This window comes from Epinephelus moara, chromosome 5 (assembly GCF_006386435.1).
Source record: "Epinephelus moara isolate mb chromosome 5, YSFRI_EMoa_1.0, whole genome shotgun sequence".
Classification (NCBI taxonomy): Eukaryota; Metazoa; Chordata; class Actinopteri; order Perciformes; family Serranidae; genus Epinephelus; species Epinephelus moara.
In genome coordinates this window covers 5,710,165-5,732,678 of record NC_065510.1, presented here as the reverse complement: position 1 = coordinate 5,732,678, position 22,514 = coordinate 5,710,165, and the positions used below count along the sequence as shown (strand labels likewise).

The 22,514-nt window shown below is 41.7% G+C and overlaps 1 protein-coding gene across 1 annotated transcript in view; it reads right to left on the bottom strand.

Annotated features, from left to right (window-relative positions):
- Positions 1-22,514, bottom strand: part of cacna1ab (calcium channel, voltage-dependent, P/Q type, alpha 1A subunit, b) — a 209,432-nt gene that overhangs the window by 43,978 nt on the left and 142,940 nt on the right. Inside the window, exons 28-38 of the mRNA XM_050044006.1 lie at positions 22,289-22,426; positions 20,340-20,541; positions 20,060-20,224; positions 19,311-19,421; positions 18,860-18,943; positions 10,781-10,897; positions 10,615-10,680; positions 10,153-10,250; positions 9,764-9,914; positions 9,360-9,487; positions 8,594-8,690 (exon numbers count right to left, since the gene is read on the bottom strand). Of these exons, the coding sequence (XP_049899963.1) occupies positions 8,594-8,690; positions 9,360-9,487; positions 9,764-9,914; positions 10,153-10,250; positions 10,615-10,680; positions 10,781-10,897; positions 18,860-18,943; positions 19,311-19,421; positions 20,060-20,224; positions 20,340-20,541; positions 22,289-22,426 (1,357 nt within the window). The remainder of the gene's footprint in view (positions 1-8,593; positions 8,691-9,359; positions 9,488-9,763; positions 9,915-10,152; positions 10,251-10,614; positions 10,681-10,780; positions 10,898-18,859; positions 18,944-19,310; positions 19,422-20,059; positions 20,225-20,339; positions 20,542-22,288; positions 22,427-22,514) is intronic.

Here is a 22,514-nt window from a genome sequence, read left to right as displayed (position 1 = left end):
GCAAGCACAGTAGTACGATGGCGGTGGGGTTGTGTACATGCTCGTGTGTTCCTGAGTGTGTGCGATAGTCAGGCATGCCCAAAGCCAAGTGTGCGGCAGGCGGAGGGCATCGGCCAACATCCACAGCGCTCGGCAGGCAGCAGGCAAGACAGGCTCAATGTCGCCCATAGCCATGCGACAGAGAGTGCGAGGATTGCATGCAACACAACACCCCCCTAGAAAAATCCCACAAACCCGGACACACAAAGCATGCAACATGCCTTTACTTCACTCCCATTATCTAAGCCCCAACTCTTCCCACCTACCCAGCCCACTACCTCCCCCCAACTGCCCTCAAAACCCACTTTCACAATACAAGTAGCCGTGCATCCGCACAAAGAGAGTATCCTCAATCCAACTGGATTGATCCTACAGATTGACAGATCCATTTCTTATTTTATAATGCTCTCTACAATTTTGCATTCATGGGTTCCTTAATCAATCAAATTGACAGCGATGATTTCATATAAAGTCAAGATCTCTCTCAATGCCAAACGGGTGCAGTGTCTTAAGGGGGTGTCAGAGTTAGAGAGGATTAGAGTTGTGGCATTCCCTGAAAGAAGAAAAAATCATAGAGAAGATCAAAAAGAGATGATCGACGTTCTTTCTGTTTTTGTTTTGGACCAACCAGACTTTATAGTAGTAGGGTAAGGGGACGGGGTCTATCAAAGGGGACACATGGTAGGGACAGCAGTTAGTTGAGTTAAACTAGGCGGCTCTAAGCTTGGTCATGAGATGTAGTTACAGATAAAAAGGGAAGGGCGAGAATGAGGAGGGAGAGGAGGACCGTGAAAACACTGAAAGAGTAAAAGAGGAATCAAGAGAACGTGGGTCAATTGGAAATAACAGAGAGGAGTGTGTGTGTGTAGATAGAAAGGAAAGAAGAGAGAGGCTGAAAATTACAGAACAAGACAAGAGATAAAGACGAGGACTAAAAACAACACTGACATAAGTTTTCTGAGAAGAGGTCAGTAGCGATACACAGATATCAGAACTGTTGGCCTAGTGTCCAGTAAAGGGAAGATCAAGAACTTTCCCTAAGCATTAAGAGATCAGTGTCAAAAGGTTCAAGATGTCTAACCTTCCCATCTCCGATCTAACAAGAAACATCAAGGACTTTCTGATCTCAAAATGTCCTTTAATGGACTTTTTTTCTGTGAGATTGTATCAATGAATACTGGAAGGCTTTGATGGCTGAAGTATGTGATGGGGACCACTGCAGATACAGGTTGACATTCTGAGAGAAAGAAGGAGAACAGAAAGGACAGGTAAGGTAGAGACAGAGCGGGCTTGGATGGACAGAGGGATGCTATGAAGGAATGAAGATGGATGCTGTTTGCTGACAGACGTGTGGACGTAGAGGAAGAAGGACAGAAGGACAGAAAGAGAGAAAACTGACAGGTAGGAAAAACGATAAGAAACAAAAATGAGAAGAAAGGACAGGGACAGAGAAAGAAGAAAGTAAAAGACAAAAGTGAGAAAAGCTAGAAAGAGACAGTTAATGGGGTACTGACAGCCAGATTTAATAAAAAGTTCAGCACAATGGAGAGTTTGCGATATTTAATCAAAGCCATCCTGTTCACAGAACAGTGAAGAATAGTTAATGTAGTTAAAAGTTCATTTTACTTCATGGAATTTTATGGATGCTATGTTTACTATTCTCAAGTATGGATGCAAATATGTTAGCACACTGGTTTCCAAACTATGGTATGAGCACCACTGGTGGTACGCAAGCTCCCTCTAGTGGTACATGGAGGAATCTCTGAATTTTTTAATATAAACTAATTAATTTAAATTTATATATATTATGTATATATAAACAAAATTTCTAATGAAAATAGAGACCTCTGTGGAAAATTTGTCTCCTGGTTAAAACCTCCTGAACAATGGACACTGAAGGAATTTTAACTATGAAAATTTTCAGCTGGTTGCAATCTTCACCACTATCTGCCACTAAATCCCCCTATATCTTACATCCTGGACCTTTAAATTATGAGATCCTTGAAATATAAAAGTAAGTTTTGCCTTTCCTGTCATATTTTTTGTTTCGATATATGCTGCGTAGTCTTGTTCATGAACGTGGCGCACACATGTCCATGAACAGTTATGTGCTAAGCTGTAATAGCAAGACAGAAAGTGGTGGTAAAATAAATGGTTAAAAAAACACTGCAATCATGGCTCCAAATGGGAGCTATGAGGAAGACAAGTGTGGAACAGGGGGAGAATATTTCGAACAGCCATGTTGAAAAGGAAGTAGACGACAATCAAGCAAGCGCAAGTGCTAGTAGCTACTTAAGCAGCGCCAGTGAAGTCTCAACAGCACCTGATGACGTATGAAAGTCGTGTGGAAGAGTTTAAAACACGTGGCTGTGGCTACATTGTAGAAAGGACTCAACAATAAACAATTTTACGATTAGGGAATAAACCTGCCTCCTGCTTAAGATGTCCAAAGCTGAATAGGGTGGGCCTTGGCCCTTGTATTGTAACATCGGTAATATTAGTGGTACTTGGATTAGTAATATTTTCTGAGCTGCTACACAGTGTAAAAATGTTTTTTGGAACCATTGCGCTAGCATATAGGTAGATTAGCTTTACAGCTGATACACACACATCACTGTTAACTGATAATGACAGGATATTTGCCTTGGTAGTGCTACTTTTCTGAGCTTCTTTGCGCCACAAACGATCAGAAAAATAAGGGCCTCTTTGCTGAGGCACCACTTCATCTTTTCAACACTTTTTTGAGGAATCTGGATGTCAATAAGAAAGAGAGTGAAAGAGAAAATAGACAGAGTAGGGCTCTACTGAAGTGGAGAGAAAGAGTGGACAACAAGACAGCGAGGCAGCAGATGCTGAAATGTGCGACCCAAATCTTTACCCTGGTGGTCTGAGGCCTGAGGCACAAAGAGAAGCCAAAGATGTTTCCTTTGGGTGTCAAGAAAAAAATCATCTTGAAAAAAAGATAAAAAACTAGAAGGGCCAGAACTTTTCCTACTCATTTTATTATGCATTATTATTATTTGTATGTGCACAGTGTTTATGTGTGTGGCACAGTAACGTGGGCATGTTTGTGTGTGCACTATTGTGCCATCCACAGGAATAAGAGACGCAGAGAACTGAAGACAGACACCCTTGCCGGTCCTTCTGTACCCGCATCGTAAGCAAATAGGTGCACCTTATATGGCTGTTTGTTGGATTCTACACTAAAGATTTTCACATGAACAAATTATGTTTCTAATTGTGAAAAAATACAACGTGTACATATTTCCATATATATGCTCATAAATAATATTAGCATTACATGTACTGCAAACAATAATAGCTGTAACACATGATGAGAAAAAGTGGTTGAAAAATGTATTTATACATTTTTTTGCCTTAAGTCTCAACAATGGTTGAACAAAACAGCCTGTTGTGACAGGCATACTGTACAAGCTTACATAATATTTCATTTATGTATTCTGCAAGATTCAGTACGGTAAAATATGCAAAAATCAATTTAAAACTATCAACAGGAGTTTTCTTTCTTTTTAAAGTTCCTTAATTTGTGATGGAAAAAGGAAGTCTTTCTCAGATCTGTGCTCTTTCTATGATTTTCTGGCAGGATTTTGGTGTGTGCATGCGTCCGTGCAGGTTGCAGAAGGACTGGCAAAGCCTCCTCTGTTCCCTTACTCCTGCGGCCTGACGGGAGGAAATAAAAGAAAGAGGATTGACTACCACTCCACTATCACTTCACTTCACTGCACGACAAAAGCCCATCCCTCCATCCCCGCGGTCGGAGAGAGAGAAGAGAGGACAGCGCTCACCACCACCACAACCACCACTAACAGACAATGAGGAGAACACCGCTGGGAGGAGGTAGGGAAGGAGGGAGGTGGAGGAGAAGGGGAGAGGAGGAGAAGGTCAGAAAGGGACGGGGGAGGTTTCAACAGATGAGAGAGGTGGGGGATCTCCTCCCCAGCGATGGGGAGGTTTTCGAAGGGGAGGTTTAAGGACGGAGATGGGAGGGGTAAAGGAGGGAAGAAAAGAATGGTGGGAGAAGGGAAGAAGAGAAGGAGGTGGGGTGGTGGTTGAGGGGGGTGGAGGGGTAAGGTGGGGGGCGAGTCTACCTTATAGGCGACCCGGGCGGGACACCTCTTCCCGAGGCCTAGCGGCGGACACATGTGTCTTAGCATCTGATACATGTCTGTGTAACTGATCCGGCCGCTGGAGTGGCCACAAACACACACACACACACACACACCACATGCATTCACCCGCACACCAACACATACACACACACACACACACACACACGACAGACAGAACAAACAAAGACGGACGACGTAAAAACGAAAAAAAGGAAAATGATGAGGGGTAGGGAGAGGGAGGATGATGGGGGGGAGGACGCGGACACACACAGGTGTGTTTGGAGGAGGAGACATGAGGAGAAAAAAGAAAGAAACCGACAAAGGAAAGGAAGAGGGGGGGAAACAAATACACAGAGGTTATTGTTTGATCGCTGTGGATATGTGGTTGCTGTGGTGAGAGAAGAGAGAAAGAAAGAGAAAGAGCGAGAACGAGGGAGTGTGTTACGTGGCTTCTAGTCGGGTTTATCATAAAGTAGGGGAGAGGAGAGAGAGGGAGGGAGGGAGGGAGGGAGGGAGAAAGGCTGGGGAAGGAGGGGGGGATTGGAGGAGGAGGAGGAAGAGGAGGTGTTATTTAGTTTAGTTAGTTGTTGAGATACCGTTCTATGCGAGGTGAAAAGGGGATTTGGGAACTTTTTTTTTTGGTCTTTGCCCTCTTTCGCCGCTCGTATAGAACTGGCAGCGGGGCTTCTAGCAGGCAAGGAAAAGCACCGCTGCAGAGATCGGAGTGAGTCACAATGACAAGTCAATGCAGTCTGTTACTGAGGCTGCGCGTCCACCGGGAACCTCTGCTCACAGCCACGCCTTCAGATGTTCATGGGAGCCCTCCGTGGTGATGACAGTGTTAACAGCTAGGTCTTGGCTATTAGAAGGTCAGTTCACCCTCATCACCGAATGTTTCGTCACTTACCTCTTGTGGCGTCCAGCTATGCAGATAGTTTCGGTTTCATGTGCCGTGTGTTTGAGACGACTCTGAGAATTCTGTCTCCACTTTCAGGACTAAAGTTCAGCAGGGTCCTAGTTTAATCATGGTACGTCTTCAAGTGTCCAAGCGCATCTGCTACTTTGGTTGATGCAGGTCAGGGGTCAGCAACCTTTACTATCAAAAAAGCCATTTCTGACCAAAAATGATAAAAACAAAATCTGTCTGGAGCCACAAAACATATTTTAGCCTTATAATGGAGGTAACACAGTCTAAATTAGCCGTTACTAGCGCGTCTAAATGAGTGTTTATGAATATGTTTTACCACTAGGTGGCCATTCTGCAGTGGGCAACTTATTATTTGGAACTTTAACTTTGCAGAGCTGGCGGTAAAAGCAAATGAAGCTGTCCACACACGTTTAAATTCTCTATTCTCCTCTGAAACTCTGCTTTTTTGAATTCAGAATCCATAGATAGCCTACCTAGGTTGCCACCGCTTTTGAGGTTTGGCAAAATTTGGCGAAAAAGGCTTCAGGCCAATGACGTTTGAAGCACAATTTTGTTGACAAAATGTTTAAACATTTCATTTATTTGGTGCATAGCTGCATATTTTCATTTTTCATTTCCATATGATTTTTTGTATTTTCTGGAATGATATTTGTTAATAAATAATAAAATCAACAAAGCATCTGAGCTCAGTTGAACCATTGACTAGGGCCTCTAAATGGCCTCCTGCAGTACAGAGTGTCTCAGAACATCAGCATATGCAACTGAAACCATGTGCATGGCTTGATATCACAGGGGCTAAGATGTGAAATATATTGTTGATCATGATTTGGGTGAACTGACCCTTTAATCATTTCTTACGTCAAAGCCAAACACTACAGCACCTTAAAAAGATCCCGACAGTCAGCAAACACAGATGTCATGACCAACAGTTCTTCCCACAAGCATCTGTCGACACTGGAAGTTAAGAGGTACCTGGTGGACACAAGACCTTTTGATGTCCAGAGTCCCTGCCCCAAACCACACACACACCCTGCCCCTTTCCTTCTTTCCCTGTACACCAGAGCCACAAACAGAGCAGGTTTGGCCATACCTTTATAGTATTTCAGGTAGCAGTGAATGTAAACTGTTACCATGAGGCCTGTTACAGTCTCCACTCAAGGTGTGCCAACACAAGCATGTGGGATACACAAGCTCTCTGCTTACATAACAAATGCGCGTAGGGAAAGTAATGTTGATGGGATCTGGGACTGTGGTATTTACCGAAAAACGGCCAAAGAAACGGAGTAAATGGTTTTATTTTACACAAAAGAATACTCTGTAAAGATACAGTACTGCAGATCAATGTAGGTTGAGGATGCAAGAGAATAACTTCTTCACTGATAGTCGCTTGTTTTAGTAGTTTGATAGTGCTGCAAGTTTTTGCAAATTTTAAACTATTTCATTATGCAATGAACACCCCGTGCATTGCTCTTTGCACTGTTGTGTGCATTCTTCCTGAGGAGTGTGTAACAGGCCTTACATTCATTTTGATTTTTGAACCTTTAAAGCCACTATGTGTAGGATTTTAGAACTCTGACATTCAGTACACATACTGGCTTTAAAATTTAAACTTAAATAGTAAAGGCTGCTTACGCACAGTGGTTCACAAACACATGTCATGGAGGCACAGGAATCTGTAGTTCTGTATTCCAGCTAACCAAAACAGCAGCTGATATCAGCTGCTTTAAAGGTATACTATGCAGGATTTTCCTAAAAAGAAAAACAATGGATGGATTAATACAAAAGAAATCCCTTTCAATCATAACTTTTGACCCATGAGAGGTGTGTTGGGGTGTATTTATCTGCAGAGACTTTGACCTCTGCCTGTACTTTCTTATTATGTCTCTGCACCAGCGACGGCTGTGGCCAGGGGCATCATGTTTTCAGGTTGTCTGTCTGTTTCATTCCCTTGAACACAAAATCTCAAGAACGGGTTAAGGGATTTTTTTTAAATTTGGCACAAACATCCACTTGGACTCAAAGATGAACTGATTCAATTTTGGTGGTCAAGGTTGATGGTCAAGGTCACTGTGACCTTGTCTGTCTCATTCTTGTAAACATGCTATCCCCTTTTTCTTTTAAGGGAATTTCTTAAAAGTGGACACAAATGTCCACTTGGGCTCAATGATAAATTGATTAGACTTTGGAGGTCAAAGGTTAACATCAGTGTGACCTCACAAAACATGTGTTTGGCCATAACCTAAGAACTTACACACTTATCATGACGACATTTTATATCCAAAAGGTTAAAGGTCAACTTCACTGTGACATCATAATGTTTTCTGGCCATTATTCAATGCCGTAACTCAGGAACAGAAGGGAAGACATTTGGTGAGATACTGAACTGGTGACACTAATCTTGGGTCTCCAACTTGAATCAGTGATTATATAGAAACATTGTCTACTGCTGAGTCTGGACAGACATGGATGTAAACTGTAAATTGACTTGTTGGCAGAGGCATATAACCCCAAAGTGGTAATTCTAGTTTTTGTCTTATTTTATTGTGTTTGGGATGTTGCTGGGCACAGCGCGTAGGTGAGTTAAGGACTTTATAAAAAGGTGGTGACCAGGTGCCAGACTGCAAAGAACACCCATCAAAGGAGAAGCTACAAGCACAGCCCTGAAAAAAACACATGCAATATGAAACAAAACGGCTATCTGGGCTTGGTTTTCACTTTCACTTTCCCCGGCGATATTGTTAAACAGTAACCAACAATTCCTGCACAGTATACCTTTAATTTGTTGAATTATCTACGAGAGTGACTATAAACAAAACCCACAGACTCCTGAGCCTTGATGACACATGGCTGGAAAACACTGGCCTAGCTGACAGCTATCAAGGTTAGCATGGTGGTGACAGTATTCAGACCAAGCCCTCTCTGCATAAGTCTCTGTACTAATGTAACCCCGCCTCCCTCACCCGAACCCCAACTCAAACAAGAACAATGCACATTGCTCGACCATTTTCTGCCCAGGCAAAAATTAGACAGCAAGCAGAAATAAAAGACAATGGCTGACTGGAGTCTAGACTCTAGTGTTGATATCATACTCAAGTAAAAGGTGAACACATCAGTGTCATTTTCCCAGCGTTCAGTCAGAAGACAATAGCAAGTGCAGTGCACCACCTCATGCTTCACACACCGCTATCGATGTATGTGTGTGTGAGTGTGTACAAGAGTGTGTGTGTGCATTTCTGCATTGTCCCAAACATTCTCATTGTCATGTCAGAATGCATATACAACAGAACCCCCCTCCAAAAAAGAAATGATTCAATGGTGAAATGAGATTAAAACAACTGAATAATGCAAACCCAAACAGAAAAACCAAACCAAATGAAAGAAAATGCTGAAGTTGGAAAGAATTTTTTTTAAAAGTGATAAAGAGCGACATTCATTCCAGTCTCTTAAAGGCGAGCAGGTTGCATTTAAGTTTGTGCTTTAGGGGTTTGGTCCAAACCTTGCAGGCCACCCTATGTGGGCATTTCTTGCCAAGGCCCAGGGGAGGGGAGATAACTCTCAATAAACTGTACATATCCTTATAATGTATGCGCCCGCTGCAAGAAAAATACAAGGAGGGGAGGTTAGGTGAGGGAACACACAGAATACAGAGAGAGAGAAGGAAAGAGAGAAAGAAAAAGATGATAGAGAAGAAGAAAAAGGAAAGGGAGAAGAGGAGAGAGCATTCATTTACACTGAGAAAAAGAGGTGCAAGACACCTTCCTCACATGCACGCCCACAGAAACTTCTTTCAAAGGGCAGAAGAGGAAGAGGAGGGTTACATTCATCTCCACTGTGCACTTATTGTGCAATTTGAGAACGAAGGCAGAAAAGTTTAGAGAGAAAGGGAGAGAAAGACAGACAGAAATGTAGAAAGGAAAACTCAGGCAGGCCAGCTTTAACCGACCCACTTTTAACCGCTATCATCACATGATGTAGATCCTGTTTCAGCATTACACTTCCTGGGTGAGATCATGACTCCTGTCTTTTCCCCCGTTTGGGACAGGAGAGAAAGCCAAGGGTTAACAGTTACGTTACATTCAGAATAAGACTGTCGAAGTGTTTGTAGACACATCTGATGTTTGCTAACTTTCACATTACACATGTGTTTATAATGGCATTTGCCTGTCTGTGTATTTGCTACTTCATGTGTGTGTTTCTGTCTATGATTTGTTTTGTGTGACTTCTACAGTGTGCGTGCATGAGTGTGTGTGTGTGCCACTCACCAGGCGGCGGCATCGTACTCGGCCCATATCCTTACATATTCGTCCAGGTGATGAGGCCCCAGGATAGAGGAGTCTCTGGTCAGGTACTCAAAGTTGTCCATGATGACAGCCACAAAGAGATTCAGCATCTGGAACAAGGACGAGGGAAACGAGCTCACTGCAAAACCTCTTCTTGCTAAGGTTTAATAATACCTAATAAAAATCAGGGATCTTTAGATATAGGGCTGTCTGCTAATAGCTGACCAAGTGTTAGGCGACCAGGCAGGTCATTAGTCGGCAAGATTTCATTGGTCTTAGTCGCAGAAAAAAAACAAAAAACAAAAGTGAGTGTTGATTTAAGTGCACCTCTAGCAATGAGAAGTAATTGGATTTATTAAAGGGACATTCTGTGTGTTTTCTCTCACCAGGAAAGAGCAGAGGAAGATGAAGGAGACAAAGTAGGTGTAGGCAAAGGTGCTGCCACATTCAGGTTCTGTGTTCCCTGAGTCCGGGTCGCATTCCTTACCACCCAGGCAAGCCAACATGATGTCATGCCACGCCTCACCCGTAGCACTCCTGCGTGACGGGGGACACATTGCAAAACATGAAAGAGTGAACACAAACAGTAAAGCATTGAATTGATGATAACATGCAAGAGGCAACAACTGTCAGCATCTACTCAAGATGTGGTTCGAGTGTGTGATGGTAATTAATTAAGCATCACAGATGAATAGCTCCTTCTGAGGGTTTGAATTTTACATTACAAGAGAGAGGAGGCCGTTGTGATGTGTAAAAGCGAAGCTAAAAGACTCACCTAAACAGCAGCATTAGGGCCATGATGAAGGTTCTGAAGTTATTGTGCTCGTCGATGGCAGAATCTTTTTTGTCATCTAGTGCCAAATTCCCAAACAGCTGCACGAACAAACAGTGGAACAAGAAAGCAACCCCAACATTACTGCATATTCTCCACTTTGATGGTGATGTTTAAACAATCCAGTGACAACAGGAAAAGCTGTGTTGTTGATTTTAAAATGCTCAAAGTAATTATATATCATTTTGAGCTATTTCACTTGAGCTTCAGCAAATTTATGTTGCTGCACTTCTAGTTTCTTATATTTCTGAGGCCAATATTGTACTTTTATTCCAGCATGTTTAATTGACAGCTTTAGTTACTCTGCTGATTCAGATTACTTTAAAATGACTCTGCAGTACCTAAAACATGAAAACTGTCTCCAAAACCAGCTACAAAACAAATGGGCAGATAAGACACACTCACCTGCATGCCGATGATGGCATAGATGAAGAAGAGCATGGCAATGAGGAGGCACACGTATGGCAGAGCCTACAAGAGAAGACGAAGAGACAGGAAGTACTTGTCAGAGCTGTGACATGTGTTGTGACTACACGTGCATTATGTGTGTTATCTGTTATAGACTGAATACCTTAAAGGACTGGACGAAGGTCCACAGAAGGATGCGGATGGTCTCTCCCTGTCTCAGCAGCTTGATGAGGCGAGCTGCTCTGAACAACCTCAGGAAGCTCAAGTTGATGAAATTATTCTACAGCACAAAGGGAGAACAGTGTCAGTGTCACCGAACACGTGACACCTGCACAACCTCCCTCTACCAAACACAAAAACCAAAAACAACAGCGGGAGAAAGAGAGGTCAAAGAGAGAGACAGAGAGAGGGGGAGGGGATCAAACCCAACAAAACATAACCAACTGCAAACATAATGGCTCGTAGTAGATACAAGTATAAATGGGAGAAAGACAGAGAAAAGGTCAAAAGACAAAGAAAAGAAAGGAAATAAAGAAAATCATAATTCAAAGAGTCTAAAGGTCATCATCCAATCTGGTACAGCAGAAGGCTTTTTTTTTTTTAAAGAACCAAATGCACTGATCTCTGGGGGGCAAGCAGGCCACACAAGATGGAGCACAGTGCACTGTGCCTGTCAACCACACACTCACACACATACACGCACACACTTTTCTGTGGCCCATGGAGCATGGCTTTGGGTTGTGTGACACCTAACTCTTTAAAATTTGGGAGGAGCTGGGGAGTTTTATTTGAAAAATCTGTCCAAATCTATAGTCTCATCTCCAGAGAATAGCAGTCATTGTGTAGTTGCATAAACTCTGTGCATTTTCACACTTGGGTTGAAGCTTGGACTTTTTTTCCCCTGGTCTTTGATGAGGAAAGTATTGTTATGGAATTCAGCCCAGAAGTCTGGTTTTAGGTCCCCCACAAAGAGTGTCTGAAATTTGCTACCAGCATGCTCTGGTGCTGTTCATCAGAGCGCACACCAAACTTTATTCTGTACAGTATCATAATCTCCTACTCGTGTTTTATTCTTCTACCGCAGTTGTTTTTCCAGTTTAGCGCTAGCCGACCTAGCTGATGCTGTAAACAAGCGGCAACCTCCAGACCTGAAAAATGAAGCCAATGCAGAAGTGCCAAAACCTGCAGTTCCTCACATGGCCACTTGAGGCTGGCTCCAAGAGTGAGTCAACCCCCATAGATGGCCATGTTAAAATGGCCGAATATACAGCAGAAATAAACGCTTGCAGGCAGGTATAAAAATGTTTTTGGTCTCTGTAGCTTATTTCAACATTTGTGACAACTGTACAGGGGGTGGATTTAAATTTTATTAAGGCTTACAGTTATTCATATTTAAGGACGAGGCCATTTGAGTGAAAGGCTTTCTGCAAGGGGTCGCTGCAGTCTATGAGTCAGATCAACCCCTCGCTCTCAAACAGCTCCAACCTCTCGTCTAAATACGGTCACTTTCGGCACCAAAAAAAAAACAAGATAGCGATGACCTAAATCCCAAACTCAAGGCTTCAAAACAGTAGTCCACAAACCAATGGGTGACGTCATGGTAGCTGCGTCTATTTTTCATGCAGTCTATGGCTGTAAACAATGAATGACTCCAGGAACATTTAGCAGCTACACTGCGGCGATTGGCTCGTTTTATCGTACCACATCCATCAGCCATCAGTGCGTGGGGAGATGACTGATGAAGTCTTGACTAAAGTATCGGCATTAAAATCACAAAGGAAAGCATATACTTTTCTCGATGTTTGCAAAACTTGCTAAAAGCTCAACTGGGTTTGACGTATGTGACGGATACTGTTGTTGAGCATAAATCTATCAAAGGTTTGGACTGACTCGTGCATGTGTGAAAACAGTCCTGCAGTAATGACTCACTTTGCCAGAAGACTGAAGAAACAAACCTAAGTACAGAATAGGGTATCTAGACCAAGTGTGAAAACGCCCTTAATCGACATGGATCCAGTCCAATGAATTGTTGACTTTTCTTGGTGGTTCTTTACAGTGTCACAGAGAGAATAATGTGATGTAACAGCCAAACTCCCTGGTGAGGCCCTGGTACTCTGTGGTTGACAGGCAAGGCAGGAAGAGGGGCATGAAGAGGAAGACGAGGGGAGAGGAATAAGGAGGGACTAGCGAGCAGCCTCAGTGCAGGCATGGTTTGGCATGGCAGCATACTTTGAGAGGAAAGAACCGGCCTACATGCAGACCAGTAGGGGCCAGTGGGGCCGAGCACATCCTAAGCTCTTATTCACACATTCACCTATTTAGTTGCACTTAGAGTGTGAGATTTTATCTTTTAAGTTTGCATCAGATTGTGTTCAAAAATTGACATTTAACCAAGCACTGGTAGATTCTAGCTGCTAATGTTGTCATGATAGCACAAACTGGGACTATATACTGATTATTAAATGTTGCAGTTTAATTAAATGTGAACTCTGAGATCATCTGCACCATCTTACACAATACTGTAAGTAAAAAAAATCAGCTGAAAGATGACAGCATCATCAAACAGTCAACTACACTTGAACCAGATCCCAGTATAGCTAATGTGGTGCACAAAACTGTTGCCAAATATAGAAGTATTGTTTGCATTCTCGGGCGGCCTGTATGCAGGTAAAGTTTGCAGCATCTATTCTTTATCACTAATCTACCTTAATTAAACAATGACTTCTGGGATAAACTAAAGGAACACTTTGCCTCCCAAATGACTGTGTACATCAATGACTTACCCCTTGTTACGTTGAATTCCTGAGGACAACTTTGTTTTACTCGTATGCCTCAACAGTGAACAAGGTATCAAAAAAATTGAGAAAATTCTTGATGAATTAAAGTAAATGGAGTAGAGTTGTCTTGCTTTGGTCTGAATCAGGGACTAATTCGTTACAAAGTTGTATAATTGCCTAGAGTTGGTTCGTGTTCTCACGGCAGCATTTACAAGAGGACCAGATCAAATGTCTTGAGCGAGAAAGCTGCTCTTGATTGGTCAGAATTTCCATGTGGGAAAAATCCAGGAAGTAAAGCAAACGTTGAAGAAGAGTACACTTGCAAGATAAATGTGACACTTTCTAATGTCACAATGGAGGGACAACTACGCAGGTTGATTTTAGCGCTGCTCATCGTGGACTATATTGCTGTCATTGTTCATTTTAGTCAAACCATACAGTTTGAAAACGAGGCGCGGCTCCAACTAGAAAACAATGTTTTGATGCATTGGATGTGCTGAATGTGCATATTAAGGCAGTACAGGAGGAGGTGCACATTAATAATCCTCCAGGACTGTAACATGCTCATGTTTAACCCAAACAATGTGTCATGTGACTGCAGTTGGTTCAGACCAAGGTCGGAACACATTCTCACACGTTTCTGGATTCTTCGTTCACTGTGAAGACATACGAGTAAAATGAAGCTTACTTTACAAATTCAATGTAATCTGAGGTGAGTAACTGATATACAAATAATCAGTTTGGGGCTGAAGTATTAATTTAAGCACTGTGACCAGGAAGAGGTTTTTTCCTGTGTACAGATCAAAAGAGGAGTAAACTGAATATTATACAGCACCTCTTGTGCAAAACCTAACATGGTTTCTAGGGAACTGAATATACATCTAAGTACATGTAAAAATGTATTACACTGATAATGACCCTCTGTATGTAAAGAGTTTTAACGGACATCATCCAGGAAGCGCATGCACTGGGGTCAGAGGTTAAGACTGGTCATGGGGGAGCGGGTGATTGGGGGTAAGGAATGGGTTGGGGGTACACATGACCAATGAGGATGCAGCAGAAAGCTTTGAGAGATAAATTGCAAACCAACCGCAATCTACATGTGCCAAGATGTAGAAAGATGAATGGGGAGGGAGTTTTTTTTATTTAATTTTTTTGGTAAGTTGTAGCACATTGTGAGTGGGTGACAGACATTTTTGTGGGGGGGCAGGTGGGGTTGGTCGTGTGTTTTATTCGGCAGGGGCGAAACACCATCACCATCATTATCATCATCATCATCATCATCATCACAGCACCACCACCACATGTCATGGCGCAGCACGGATGGAGAACACGATGAAGGATTTCATAGTGCATTTTGATTGGATGGATTTTATCAGAGGAGGAGGAAGTGGGAGGGGCGTAGGGCGCCAACAAAGTAGAGAGGTTTAAAGAAAGCATGTAAAGAGATAGAAGAGGAAGACGGAATCATTATGGGTGTCATTAAAAAGGCAGTGAAACACAACTTCAAGTCAACAACAACAGTTAGAGAGTGATTTGATATACAGTATGTTCAGCCCCTCTTTGATGCCATCTTATTCGCTCAGCTTTAGCATTGGATTACGAGCAGCTTGTTCCGAACAGGTCCATAAAGGCATTCTGGTTCACCTACAAAATGTGTGGTCATCTAATTTTGCAAGTTGAATGTATTTTAAGTTAAGTCATTAACCTTTAAGTATTCCAGCATTTGCAATGTTTGTGCAATACTTCCTCCCATTCCACTAACAAGTATTTAAATTGTCATTTTGATTGCCCGATTTTTTTCTGTGTTGATTTATCCTCAGTTATTGTGATATTTGTAGTTGAAGAGTTTGTTGTGTTTTATTTTTTTGGAAATAAGGGGCTCAAAATTGAACTGCATTCCCTGTACTTATAAGACACAAACTGTGCTCTGATATGTCCTTACAAGCTTAAAGGCCTGACACACCAAGCGGTCAAAGTTGGGCTGTTGGTGAGCATCTGCTGCACTCTTGGTGTGGTGTGTCCCACACTGTTGGCCCTAATTAGCTTTTTTTCTTCATATTTGGCGTGTTGAATCGGCGTTGTGTGAAGGCCGTCTGCGAATTAAATCACTCTGATTGGCAGTTCAGCTCACAGCACAATAAGAGGAAAGGAAGTGAGGAAAGTAAACAAAGAGCTAAAGTCAAGAGGGAGAGAGACCAAAACAAACTTCTTATATGAAGTAAGATTATTTTTTTGCCACTGAGCTCTATAGCAGAGACATTTCTTGATGTTTTATGCTATTGTTCACTGGTGCACAATGAATATGCTTTGTTATTTCAACAATGGATTGTGTTGTTAATGTGCTAACTGGCTAATTAGCATCAAAATGGTCGTTCAGTTTTCCTTTTTAAATGACGATTACAGACGACTGCCATCAGCTGGTATGAAAGGTATATCCTCTCACACAGACACAGAAAATTTGTGCTTGTTGGCCGTCAGTTTGGTGTGTTCATGTGCAACTTTTGGCTGAGACAAGGCGACGTGAGGCAACGCAGCGGGGGCCCTCATCGCTACTAGTTCTCTAAAGTCGGTTTGGTGTGTCTGGGCACTTAAGATAAGATCTAGGATCAGCATAAACAAAACAAAAAATAATACAACAGGGTTCCCGTATGTATTTATGGGCAAAATTTCAAAACTTTTTCATAACTTTTTAAGGACCCACACTAAATTTCATTCTTGCCCCATTTGCCTGGCGTTTGTCAGATTTAAACTACTCAAACATAATTTTAGCTAGCTGGCATACATATAGGCAGAGACGGAAAATGAAGAAAATGTAGCCTATGTGATGTGATGGTAAACAAAATATCACACATCATGGCATATTAGAGCTACATTATGTCATCAGCTACAGAAAACAAAACTGCCATTATATTTCATTATGGAAGATCACTGTGACAATTTCATGACACTGAATAAAATTCAAAGACTTTTCCAAAACTTTCAAACTTATTCCATGACTTTTCTAGGTCTGGAAAATTTGATTGTCAAATTTCATGACTTTTCCAGGTTTTCCATGACCATAGGAGCCCTGATCAAACTATCAATATTTTTTTCAATACCACATGTTTAAAATGATTTAATAGTATTGAAAGTACGAAGGTAAAACAAATAAACAAACAAAAGACATGTCTCAGAGACATGCTATTTGGATTTTCATCCCAAGGCTGCACAGATATTAACATGATCAGATATGTATTGGTATATTATAATTCTGGTATTGTGACAACGTTATTATATTAAGATGTATATGTTGGTTTGAAGTGATTGACTGGCGAAACTGAATCCCCCCCACAGAAGTCAATTCGAGTGAAGGCAATGTCAGACAGAAAATGGAAACAGACCATTACGCGTTGACAATTCTGTCTGATATCAGGCAAAACTATGCCACCACGCAACCTGCCAGCTTGTGTTTACCAGCGGATACTAAGACTAGCTTTAACTTGACGTGCAAATATCAGATGTGCTCAACCAGCAATTTTGCTGCTACAAGCTGACAGAGAATCAATGGGATGTCTGAGATGATCAGTTCACCGTTGAAAACACCACTGATGTCAATTACTGTCAGTTCAGACAGCTAACGTGCAAATTTAGCACCTTCAACGTGGCCAGAGGGTGTCTTTCATCATCTGAAGACACAATTATTTTGCAGTAATTAGCTCATTTACTCTTAATCAAGTCAGTGTGAATGAGAGGAAGACTGAAGTAAGTTCATGACTGAAACCCAGGCACAAAATTCAAATCACCTTCGGTGTGAGGTGAATAATATACAGAAACTGAACAACAGAGAGGGGCTGAAGCTGCTAGTGAATTCCACAAACATTGCAGAGTCTTACATCTATATTAATATTACTATGTATAGAATAAACAACAGACATGCTGGTAGACAAGCAAACAACACAATCACAGTTAACAGTGAGCTAAAGATGACTGTGTCTGCATATGACAACACATTAAAGGCACAACCTGTGAATTTGAAGGATTTGGGGTGAAAATATTGTCACAAAAAGAAGCACAGACCAGATAAATAACACCACAGATTTTAGAGTGAAGCTTTTCATAGACTAATGTACACACATCATATAGACACACACGGATCATTGGTAGTTGCATCTGCTTGTGCCATTTAGTCTGACACACAACTATATCAAAATGAGCGGCTTTAAAGGAACAGTGTGTAAGATTAAGGAAGATTTAGTGGTGTCTAGTTGTGAGGTGAAGCTGAAACTTCTCCTGGTTAGAATTCCCTCAGTGTATATTGGTCAGGAGGTTTTCACCAGGACTGCAACGCACTCCAACACTGTTTAGCATGTCGGAGACAGGCCGTTAGCCAATGCTAATGCTAATGTGTGCTCACCTTTTCTCTCTGTTAACTTAAGATCCAGATGTTCAGGAGGTTTTTACTGGAAGGCGAATTATCCAAAGAGGTCTTTTCTTCTCCAAAACAAACAGACCAGGTGATTAAAACCGTTTTTTTAGCGACGATGGTGGCAAACGCAATGATGTGAATGGCCCTATCTAGCGCCAGTATTACCTTTGTCAGTTCTGGGCTGCCGTAAAAACATGGCAGTGCAACATGGTGATCTCCATGGACAAGGACCCACTCCTTATGTGGATATAAATGGCTCATTCTAAGGAAACCAAAACACTACTACTACTAGAGTCTTATTTTCAGGTGATTATACACTAAAGAAAACATACTTATTATTTTATATTCAGTTTCTGTCAATATATTCCCCTAAATCTTACACACTGGACCTTAAACACCATGACACAGAAACAAAAATGTACAAAAGAATATTTTACTGTTTTGGGAAATACATTTTTTGCTTTCTCTCCAAGATATAGAAAAGAACACCACTCTCATGTCCATACGGTAAATATGACACTACCACAGTAGCTGGTTAGCAAAGCTTAGCATAAAGAAAAGAAATAGGGGGACACAGTTAGACGGGTTCTATCCAAAGTTTACATAATCCGCCTACCAGCTCACTGTTTGCCTTGTTATAGCTTGTATGTTTAATCTAAAGTGTAAAACTGACACAATGTGGTTTGTGCTGGACTGTTTCTCAACCAGGTTCAGTGACTTCCTGGAGTCTTGTTTTCACTGTGAGGCTGCCTGCCCTACTTTCAGCCCCACCTCTGTGTGTGTGTCTACATGGTGTGGTGACAATTAAAGCTCCACAACAACAATTACATCAGATGACTTCTCTAATTAATTAATTAAAAATGTTTTTTGTTTTTTTTACTGTAAAGAGACAAAGGAAATCAAATAAAACCAAGATCTAGCAGAAGACTGGTTTAGACACTGATAATAAGGAGAGATTATTCCTTTGAGTCCATCGAACCTGTTTCATAATATGACAGATAATCAACATGTGTTCAGCTGCAACCATTATTTCGTCCAAACACTCCACAGCACTTACCCCTAGTTCTGTCACTAATATGTCCGTGATGCTTCCAATCACGGAGACAAAATCAAAAATGTTCCAGGCATCTCTGAAGAAATTCTGTGGAGAGAAAAGTGGGAGACCTTAACCCAGTGAAAAGACAGACAGACGGCAAAGGTAGCCAGTCGCACTTTTCCGGAACTGCAGCCAGGGGGCGATAAGGGACACGCCCCTGGCCAGTGGTGGAGTTGTTACCGTGGAGACAGGCTGGAAGGAGGCTGATAGCGTGACTGCTGTGCGACACGGTATGTTCTGGGTTTTTCAGGGACAGGAAGAACATGCTCTAGATCTGTCTACCAAAATAACCCTCTTTATAAATGAATAATAGGATGAAACACTCAAGCATATAGACCGGGTTAACCTAGATAAGTAATGTGTGTGTATATGTGTAGGTGCTGCGTGTAAAGGGATCTTTTCTCAGTCCTACCAGAGGGCCGAAAGCGATGATCTTGAAGACTGACTCCAAGAAGAAGAAGGAGGTAAACACAATGTTGAGGTTCTGCAGTACCTTATCGTACGTTTTTGATGCACCGTCAAACTGAAGACACAAAAAGGAAAAAGAATGAGGACATTATAAGTATATTCAAACGTAGAAATTTGAAGCAGCATTCTTTTTTTGTCATAATAAGATAAACCTTGCACACATTTGACACATTATGGCCTTGTAAAGTTGATACAGCTAACAAGTTAGCAAAACAGTAATTTTAGCTCTGTTTTGGCCTCCACCAACTCCTGAAGGAAATATCTGCTGCTAAATGCCACACCAGCTGCGTCTATTGTTTTTCCAACCCACTCTAAATGAAACCACGCCCACTTCCACGTAACAAAAAAGCTGCCAGAGCCTGATAATTGGCTGCCAGCCTACTGCTAGCCAGCGCCATTAAAAGAGACTGCTGCTAGCTTGCTAGCTAGCCCACCCCACGGTCCCTCCGCCTCACCGCCAGATGCTTGGAGACTACGGACTGAGATCAAGCACCCGACCATGAGGTTTGCTCTAGTGTACAGTGTGGCTAATAAAAGTGAACTACAAAATTAAAATTGGGAGCCATATCTGAGAGTATTACATCACAGTAGTGTTGTTGTTAAATGCTTTTCCTGTGATTACACCAACTCTGAAATAACTTTGTGCTACAGTATACAACATGTGCCGAGCGCAGATGCTCCACAGGCTTGTACCTTCATCATAAGGACGATGGTGTTGAGCGCAATCAGAGCCATGATGCTGTACTCGAAGGGTGGAGACACCACAAACTGCCACATGCGATACTGGAAGCTCAGTTTATTCTTCGGCATGTGGCGAGTCAGAGGCCTGGCGTTGATGGCGAAATCTATACAAGCTCTCTGTAGGAGGACAGGAAAGGAGGGAAGAGTTACAGTTATATTACTTTTTACTCTTTAGGAAGCTTTAAAAAAGAATGACTGTATCTGACTCAGAGACCTCTGAATCGCTCCTCACCTCATTCTTTTCTAAGCTGTAGTCCTCCATCATCTTATCCCCCTGTTCCTGGAAGGTGATGATGATGAGAGCCACAAAGATGTTTACGAAGAAGAAGGGGAAGACAACGAAGTACACCACGTAAAAGATGGACATTTCCATCCTATAGCCCGGGCTAGGGCCCTGATTCTCATAGGTGGAGTCCACTGAGTGCTTTAACACCCTGCGAGAGGAAGAGTATAAAAAATGAGTTATGGGTTTGGGGAAGTTTGTGGTCACAACAGCTTAAATCTATGCATTGGTATTTTGTGTGTGTTTTGATTAACATTTCTACTTTTTATTTGACTATTAAATAACATGACATTCCAATCAGATTCATGTAAATGTGATGCTTTTGTCTGCATCAAGTACATATTGGTGTATTAATGTATAGAATTTACAAAACAAGGTCAGGTAGTTACAGTAATTATGTCATTAATCCACAGGTTTCACGGTTATAGTTTAAATGAATCTCTTTGATGAGATATTTCTCGGTATTTCAACTGTAATCATGACTGACAATGTCTCTAAATCTGCTGCACAACATTACATTAACAGCTAGACGTTTTGGGTTACAGCAGTTGTTTCTAATTACTTTTTCAAGACTACTGCTACGCTTCTACTCCATGATTAATAAATGTAGAGGCCAAAACTCATAGAATATGTGGTTACACATAATCAGGGTGTCTACAGGTGTCAGACACTTAAATTAAATGCATTTTAAGACCTTTTTGAGATCAATTTAAACAACGTTTAAGACTGTAAGACTGGGGGTAAGTAAAGAGTAAGTCGTAGTGAGTTAGGGTAATCTAGTTACAGGTAAGTGCAAGTGTCAAGTTCAGTTTTAGGTTAAGTTTAAGGTTGTTTAATATGTTTTTTTTTTTTACACAGAAAAGCTTGACTCATTTTTACAAAAAGAAATTAAAGGATAGAAAAATGAAATCAGATTAAATGTTTACAGCAAGGCCTCCCTAATTCAAATTTAAGACACTTTTAAAGGTAAAGCGTATAAGATTGAGGGAGAATTAGAGGCGTCGCAGATTGCGATCGGCTAAAACTTCTCCCGACTAGAATTCGGGTCTGCCCATTGGTCCGACCATATTAAACCCATTGCTCCGAAGTCCCGTTGTTCCGAAATCATCATGATGCCCTGTGGTTAACGTCTGGTTAGGTTTAGACACAAAAACCACTTGGTTAGGGTNTTGACCGGTAGCGTACTTTTGTTGCGTTGCTGATCCTCTATGGTACACAAATACAGTATAGCCTAGTATAATCACATATCGGAACAATGGGGCGTCGGACTAATGAGAGGTCGGAACAATGAGAGGTCTGAACAATGCTACGGCACCCTAGAATTCCTCCAGGATTCATTGTTTGGGAGGTTTTTGCCTCCTGTTTATCCACAGAGATCTCTTCCTCTTCAAAACAAACAGACCAGGTGAATAAAACCAGTAAAAACACTGAACAAAGCAGTTTTACATTAACATGGCCCTCTCTAGAGCCAGTGTTTGGTTTGTCCATTGTGGGCTACTGTAGAAAAATGGTGGTGGACATGGCCATCTTAATGAGCAAGGACCTGCTCCCTATGTAGATATAAACCGCTCATTCTTAGGTTACGAAAGTAGAACAATTCTTATTTTCAGGTACATTAAAGAAAACATACTGAAACATGTGGCTGCTCCTGTGACCCGGCCACGGGTAAGCGGATAAAAATGAATGGATGGATCCTCCTAAATTTTACACACTGGACCTTTATGGCCTAATATTTATAAAATTCAATACATTCTAAGACTTTTTAAGGACCTGCAGACACCCTGCACACATTTCCGCAGCCACATGACAAGTTGTGTGAAGGATCTCTGTTGGAGAGTGCATCATGAACAAGTTAAGTGACGTGTGTGTGTGTGTGTTGATGAGTGCATCCCACTCACTGTGGCCACCCCTCTCCAGTGGAGACAGTGAACAGGGTGAGCAGGGCCCAAGCCACGTTGTCGTAGTGGAAATCGTACTTTTTCCACTCCCGCTTCTGAGCTTTAACCTCATCTCCATTATACACCAAGAACTCGCCCCTGAAGGAACACACACACAGGATTTATGATGAAAACACAATACAAGTATCAATCAGTAAAAACAGCTTTAAATAGGCATGCAGAAAAG